At 42.0% G+C, this 7,974-nt stretch overlaps 1 protein-coding gene and 1 long non-coding RNA gene across 5 annotated transcripts in view; one reads left to right on the top strand and one right to left on the bottom strand.

Moving 5' to 3' along the window:
- Positions 1-619: 619 nt before the first annotated feature.
- Positions 620-7,974, bottom strand: part of Grm5 (glutamate metabotropic receptor 5) — a 553,026-nt gene continuing 545,671 nt past the window's right edge. For all 4 annotated transcript variants that reach the window (XM_008844122.2, XM_008844124.2, XM_008844125.2 and 1 more), the window contains one exon: positions 620-3,861. In XM_008844122.2, the coding sequence (XP_008842344.1) occupies positions 2,994-3,861 (868 nt within the window). In that variant the 3' untranslated portion in view covers positions 620-2,993. The remainder of the gene's footprint in view (positions 3,862-7,974) is intronic.
- Positions 3,208-4,673, top strand: LOC115072207. Its single transcript, XR_003851276.1, has 3 exons — positions 3,208-3,341; positions 4,054-4,145; positions 4,658-4,673. It is a non-coding gene; the product is annotated as an uncharacterized LOC115072207 (long non-coding RNA).

Below are 7,974 nucleotides of genomic sequence, written 5' to 3'. Positions count from 1 at the left end.
TTTTCCTTTCCATATTCCGGTCCTGTTCCCCACCTCTAGCCTCATCCAAATGCAGTCTTCTCAGGCTGTCCCTGCTCTACTTAACAGAAAAGTGACCTTTGAGTCAGCATAACTTGATCAAACTAGGCCTTCTCTTTCCCTTCCCAGTACCAAACTCTCTTTTCAGGTCACTTTGCTAGTCTTTAGCATTTTCATCCTTCCATTTACTCATGTAGGTCCCAACTTATTTATCACTGGGTACCAGGAACAGGTTGTTATCAAGGAAATTCAGTAAGAATAGGTACCCAAATGAATTATGAAGTTCATATCCTAGCCCTAGAATAAACATTCAGTTCTCTTTGTATTGTAGTTATTACTCGAAACCTGGCATCAGAACTGGCAAAGAGAGTTAGCATCATTCCAAACTAAAAGACCTCAAGGATGTATTATTCATATTATGTCCAATATACAATGTATTCAATGACATGGCAAACGTTGTAGTAATATAGAGGAAAAGAATCTCATTTGTCTTCTAATTGGATAAATTATTTTATTACAGTTTATTTTGATACCATAAATAATTATCTGATGGAAATTGCATTAAATTTGAATTTCTAGTGCAGTTTCTCATAAAGTGGTGTACTTAAAAAATGACATGCAAATAATAGGAAAATAATTTGGTTTTGAAGAAACTTTTTAAAATGTTCTGTTTGTCAAAGGAGTGCAACTTGGTGCACATGAAAATAAAGCAGAAACCAAGGTAAGAATTCAATTAAACAAAATTTAAAAGTTAAAGAGCAGAGCATATTCAGAAAGATGTTAACACCTAAGAAATCAAGACAGCAACCCTCAGGTGAATGCCGTCTTTTTGATGCAGATCCAGGGTTATGAACATTTCAAAATATTTACATTTGGTTTTCAGGTAGAGGCAGGCTTTTACTTTCAGTGAAGTGGTGGAAATTAGTTAGATTTCTTTTCTGTTTCAAAAATCTCATTAGTATTTTGGAGCAGGGTGCTTTGATAATGTTTTTTTCAAATCCTAAGAAGATTGATTAATTGTACTAATATTTTAGCAAATTATTGTTATCTTTTAATGTTTTATATTGGAAGATTAGCTTTAAAATTTCAAACAAGAACAGATGTCAGAAAAAGGTCACAGTTATTACATCTTTAAAAATTGGAGAATAACAAATTATGTCAATGGATAGACTTATAGTTTTCAAGTTCTTTTTAAAGCAAATGCAAAACTAAAAAATAAAACTAAACAATCCCCCCCCAAAAAAACCCAGAAAGATATTGAAATAAAAATTTTAAAGTTCTATTTGAATTTTTCTCTGTCAAAAATATTCTTCTTTCTTGCGGCAAATCTTTCTCATAAGGCTATCTTTAGTATAAGGCTGGGTCAACTGAACTTTAAATTTATTGGACACCTCCTCCTTTTATTACTATCTTTATTTAAAAATCAAGAACATTTGGTACCTGAGGATAGCTGCAATGGGACAAATAGAAAGATGACAGTAGATTCAGGTCTTGAGCTATGGTTTCTACTGTATGAGCCTATCAAAGCACATAGGATTTTATAACTCTAAAACTCTGTTCTGCAGTATTTAAAAAGTGACAGTATGAAGTGCACAAAACCATGTTTAATAATTACCTTAAAAAGTAAAGTATTAGTATTTGCTTTGCCTTTTTTGGAATGGCTAAGAAAGACTGTGGTTGATATTCATTAAGGTTCCTCTGTTTTAGTATTCTGTATTGCTTTGAAAAAAATCTGCATTTGTCATAGTTCATAGCTGCCCCATTTAAGCAGCCAAGAAAAGTTAAAATCACTGCTCATGGGCATAGCAAAATCTTTGCTATGCTGACTTTCCCGGGTACTGTGATTGTGGTTTATGTTTTTGTTTTCAACAGCAGTCCCTCCAACTGTGACATCTTCTGGACCACTCTCCCAGGGGTGGGACTTGGGGAAAACCCAACAACAGAGGAGCTCTTTGTAAATCAGATTCACAAAAGAAAGGGATGAGGAAGCTCAAATGCGTATCTTAATATTTCAGCTGGCAACACTAACGGAACAGCATTCATAAGAAGGAGTGCCTGTGTATCGTGAAAGAGAGAGCCAGGCCAGAGCTCAAGAATTATTATTACAAAGAGAATTTCCAGCTACACAATGCACCCCAGTGAGGGAATTACAAAACAGTGTTCCAGAAAATATTTTTTTGCTACTCCAGTATTGATTGGCAACATGGTGAAATAGTCCAGAAATCTTCCATTGGTTTTCTTGGTTAATGGAGGTGAATCTGAAATAACTAGGTGGAATCCAAACGCAGGCTTTTTGGAAGAGTATCTCACAACGTTATTGGAAAGTCTTGGCTAGTCGCTCTAGGTACATCAGCACGGAACTCACTACCCGTTTGCGTGTAATTCAGGAGACTCACAACAAGCCTAAGTAAGTACTGGGCCTGAGTTACTGCTAGCTTTTTCAAGGTCTTTAAATGAGGGGAGGCAGGAAGGAAAAAAGAGAACGGTTCACTTTTTTTTTTTTTGGTCCCAGATTTTTGAGTTTGTTAGAAAATGTACATTCATGTTTGGCAAATCAAAGACTCTTCTGGGAAAATGAAGTAAACAAACAAAGATGTTTACAGTTGCTCATTAACTCCACTGCTCGCCGTCCCGGATGCCTCTTCATGTTCACTGCTGCCTTAGAGCAAAGCACTTGGAGTTGTAACTGCTGGAACCCACTTCTGGTCAGCATTCGGAATATAGAAGCAGCGCTTCTTAAAAGCCCATGTTTTCTAAGGCCACTAGAAGATAATCTGCCACAAGATTTGTAGTCGTCGTCGTCGTCGGTTATTGTGAAATAGCACTCTTGGTCTTGTGTGTCCAGTGTGGGTGCACTTGACATCGTCCACCTCAAGTCCCAACCGGGTGACTATGGGTGTCGCCGCGCCCCTGCGTGAACGCCGGAGGCCTCCTGCTGCGCACGCAGAGCAGATCCCAGCGAGGTTTCCAGTGGTTCACAATGACGACGAGCTCTGCGTGTAATCTCTTATGATGAGAGTGTCATATTTGGGAGATGACGGGATGCAGAGGGCTGACTCGGAGACCGGCGAGTTGGGCGTGGTGCTCCCGGAGTCCACCGAGTCCCTGAAGGGCGACGGCGGCGTGAGAGCCACCAGCTCCTCCAGGTCCGGCTTGCCGGGCGCAGCCTCAGCTCCGGCCGCTGGCGGCTCCTGGGCAGCGGTTCCCGGGGATGGAGCCCCGGCCGCGGGCTGCGCGCCACCCGTCACCTCGATGGCCGGCAGGGGCTGGATCTCGGCGAACGTAGTCATGGTGGTGGGCAGCTGGATCTCTTTGGGGATCAGGTAGGAGGAGCAGAGAGGGGCGCCGCCCCCGGGGCCCGGCGCCGCCGCGGTGGACAGCATCATGGAGTTGAGCTCGCTGATGTTGGCGGTGAAGCGTGTCACCACGCTGCTGATCTGCTCCATTAGAGAGCCCTGGGACGAGCTGCTGCGCGCCGCGGGCTCCGAGTGCAGCGACGGCACGTCGTCGTCGGTGCGGCTGGCCGAGCCCGCGCGCTGGCTCAGCGTGCTGATGGGCGACGGCGAGCGCGGCCCGGCGGCGGCGGGGAAGCGCTCCTCCGACTCCGCCACCTCGAACAGCGCCTTGGGACCCGCGTCGGGGGGCTCCGGGCCACCTGCCACTGCGCATCCCGCGCCGCCCGCTCCCGGCCCGCGGCTCTCGGTGCTCTTGGGGAAGGGCTTGATGACCGCTGTCTGGTTGGGGTTCTCTTTCTTGTTGATATGGACCGACAACCGCTGCCACAGGTGCTGTCCCCGGCTGCTTTTCTCGTTCTGGGCCCACGTGACGGATTTTCCGTTGGAGCTGTGGAGAGAGGAAGGAGAAACTCAGTGGACTCCCCGCAAGGCTTCCCCGGGGGTGGCGGGTGGTCGGGACCTGAGCTGGAAAGATGTCCTGGTACTCTTTCAGGAGACACCCCACGAGAGAGGACAGCGTGGGAAGAGGTCTTGGGGAAGTGGCGTTTGCTTTCTCTGACCTTCATTTTTGTTATTGCAGCAGACGTATGTGCGAGGGGTACTAGGATAAAGGAGCATTCTGTGACAGTTCACACCTCACCTGTGTGTGCAGCTGAGCTTCTTACCCTGCAGGTATAAATACGGGGGATGGCATCTTTTGTGAAGAAACGCCTGGCACAGAGCCACGGGCTTCTTATGGTTGGCAACCTCTGGATGGAAGCATTAATTAAAGAAAGACCTAAACTCACTAGCAATTGTAAGAGGGGATGGCAGAGGTGAAAGAATTGGTTTCACCAGGAGGTTGATAGTGGTTCCGACTCAGTTTTTATTCTGAAGCTAGGCAATTATAGCTAGGGATTGCTGTCTGAACTCCTGATTTTGAACATGGTTTTATTTAGTCTGGCTTAATCTGCTGGAAAATACAAATCCAATGAGCACATAAACAAATTTCTAGTTAATTGAAAATTTCTACACCACAACTCTCTTCATAAATTTGCTTTTGGGCGTGCAACTTGAATAATAATTCGAACAGGAAAAATGCAGTATTTTGCCTTAGGCACCTAGCACAGTGATCTCATTGTCTTGATTAGTGTTGTCTGGTTGACATGAGGTTTTAAAAACCTTCACTCTTCTCTCCTGGGCAGACTTGTTTGATCTCACACTGAGTTCTGAAGGCTACTGTGCTGAAGATGGAGATGATGCCTCAGTCTTGAAGTTCGCATCCACCTTACCACCAATGTGGCAGGCAGTCACCAGACTACAAGACAGACAGAAACATCACTCTGGCCAGAGGATGTGCCCTGTTCCCAGGACCTCCCATGGGAAGATCCTAGTGTCAGTCTCTATCAAGATTAATCCAATATCTGTAATCTGGGGTGGGGAGTTCTAGCAGAAGGGGGGTTGTTAACTTTAGTCCAGCTATCTTTGTTCTATCCACTCTAAGGCACCAAAGAATGCAATTTTAATTATTTCTAAGACTCATGAAGATACCAAATACCATACATTCACTCAAGAGACTCCAGTATTCTGGATTGGGTTTTAAGCAATAACACATTTTATAAGAATTTTGTTTGTACTTGTTCCCTCTAAAATGACTCTGCAGCTAGTGTTTCACAAGATGAGAAGCCCTGGTAGAAAGCATCTCTTGTTTTCTGGGTTACCCTAGGCCTCGGTGCTGGAGGGCTTTACTGACACTGTCAGGCAGGCACCTGAACCCACCTGCTTTGAGGCTGCCTGCTTGTACCTCCAGATCCATTGTGTTCAGACACTTCCTCCCTATAGCAGACCACCCTTTCTACTGCCCCCTTAGCGATGGTCTTCTCACCTCTTTCTTGGGCTGTTTACATTAACTCCCCTTTTCACTTTGCAGCTTTCTTTTCTCTGCTCTTTCATGTGAACCCACAGCCCATTTAACTTTCCTATAGTATACTGCAACCCCATGTTCTTCAGAATCCATAATGTGAACTGTCTGCAGCCCTTCTTCTGGTCAGGATGGGTGAGTCATTTCTAAGTCTAGGGGTGGCTGTGCATCTAAGTCTAAGGGTGGCTGTGAATAAGGGGCACAGCCAGATGCTTGGCTTTCGTTTATATTGGCTTCAGTATTTTTTTTTTCATTTTTCATTAACCTGACTTGCTGTCTTTGAAGTTTTCAGGGCATTACTTTTTTTCTTCTCAAGTGTCCACTAACTTCTGCAACATAGCACAGAAGAAATAGATTATTTATGGAGTCTGATTGAGAGGATGGTTACCAACTATTCCCACTTTTTCTTACCAGTAGCACAAGAAACAGGCATTTGGAGAGGGGTAATTAGACTTTCAGGTCACTGTGGCCCCTTTTAGTACAAACATGGGGTAGAAACCAGAAGTGGTACTGGATTGATTCTTCCAGGCTTCACCCCAGGGACGTTTTAGCTTCCAGTACAGAAGCTCTGCAAACAACTGTTTTTAAAAGCCTCTCTCTCTTTCTGATAAAAACCTAACTTTGATGTTAATACCAGCATTTTTCAGCTTAATACATAGTCATGCAATGAGATAATATATTCTAAAACCTTTGGATGAATGTGGTAAAATTGTCCTAAATAGGAAAAAAAAATAAAGAGAATATGAATTAACAAGACCACATGACTAGAAATAGACAAAAGAGAAATACAATCCACATCTGAGCACTTCCTTTCCCCCTAGAACATGAACAAGATTCTTTCACCAGTGAAAACAAACTTAAGAAAGAAAAGCTACTCAGGACATCAGTCTGTTTATTATTAGAGTATAATTTCCACAAAGATAAGAACCTTATCTACTTTGTTCTATGACAGATGAATCTAAATAAGCAATTATGGCTGAAGAGTTTCACTAACAGGACTACTAGTGTCATGTAAAGTGTAACAGAGAAGAGATCTTAAAACCTGGTTTTAATTCTAGAGTGAAGTTTCCTGTGATACCTACCCATTGTACCTAGTGCACTGTCGAGAATATGGCAGCTGCTTGAATCATTTTTGGAGGCAATAATTAAGTGGATAAATGCACTGCATTTAAACATTAAACTGCACTGCTTTTGTGTGAGAATTAAGTTTAGCAAATAATCTAATATTAATGAAATTCAATTTATTTTGCTTATGATGTATCTACTTGTTATGTAGTTTGTACAAATAGATGTTATTAACCAAATATAAAAGCAGATCTTGATAGCTATAATTAAAACGAAAAAGCAGTTTTTTTTGTAAGCATGTATATACATTTAGTGAATTTTCTAAGTGATAGAAGCTTATTGAGGCAGTATGAGTATTGTAAAAGAGAGAAGACCCAGATGGTGGGTTTGAGATCTGATCCTCATTGATGTTGGCAGATCATTTAATATCTTTATACTCTTTCCTTGTTGGAGAACAGTGGAAGAATAAATATCCACTCACATTACTTCTAGATGGAACCCAGAAGACCACAGCCATTAAGAAACTCAATGAAGTACAATACAACAACTCCGCAAAATGCAAAGAGCCGTTCCTCATCCTCACATCTTCGATTCGCAGCAGGCAAGATGAGATTATTTCTGCTGAGAGGGTCACACCCTTCCCCCGGTCAAGATGATATCTTTGTTCTAACAAAAGCAGCGGAGCTTTTCTTTACTCATTTATCGTGTTCCACCTTTTCCCCCCGTACTGAGTTTTAGAAGATAAATGGAACAGAAAGCGGCAGAGCACGACCTGCCTACAGCTGGGGCGGGAACAGAGCACCGCGCCTTGCTCTTCCACAGAATACTAACCCCCTTTAACGTATAATATTGTGTAATCTAAAGTCTTCCTTTTAATGAAAATTTTCTCTTTATTTCTGAAAGAAAAAAAAAAAGCATTTCTGTAGTGTTATTTCAGAAGTTTTGTTGGTTGGTTGGTAGGCTGGGTGATCTTTTCTACTACTCAGGGCTGCCAAAATGATATCTTTGACTTATATGCCCAGAAGTTGCTTTCCCTTTTTGTGTAGGACACTTAAATTTAATTCATTTTACACTTAATTTATTCATTTAAACAGGTTCTGAATGCCAGCCCAATGACCTCTCTTTTCCTTCCCATTCATTCAGCCAAACCTGAAGAAATTAGAACATGCTGTCATTGGGCAGCACACATCAGAGTCTGACCATCACAAATGTCTGTGGAATTTATAATGTCTATGCTCATGTTAAATGACAGTTGAACAATCTTTGTAGTGTTTTTTTTTTCCTTCCTAGAGCTAGTTTGAGGTTTTGGTTGTGTTAGTAGCAAACATCTAAGCACTAAAAAAATATTTTGCTGAATTGAAAAAAAAAAGCCCCTGAACTCTTGTCCTTTTCATTGCATGATTTATTAATATTTTCATACCTTACAGAGTTTTAGGGTATAAAACTAATCAAATATATTCTCTCAAAGTTAATAAAATAATAGTCTTCATTAATAAACTCTCTTGTTGTGTATTTGGATTGGGGGATAGCCAGAGG

The sequence above is a fragment of the Nannospalax galili genome, unplaced genomic scaffold, assembly GCF_000622305.1.
Source record: "Nannospalax galili isolate Female #2095 unplaced genomic scaffold, S.galili_v1.0 scaffold278, whole genome shotgun sequence".
NCBI classification, from domain to species: Eukaryota; Metazoa; Chordata; class Mammalia; order Rodentia; family Spalacidae; genus Nannospalax; species Nannospalax galili.
The sequence above is the reverse complement of the archived record's forward strand: the minus strand, read 5'-3'. Positions and strand labels throughout refer to the sequence as shown.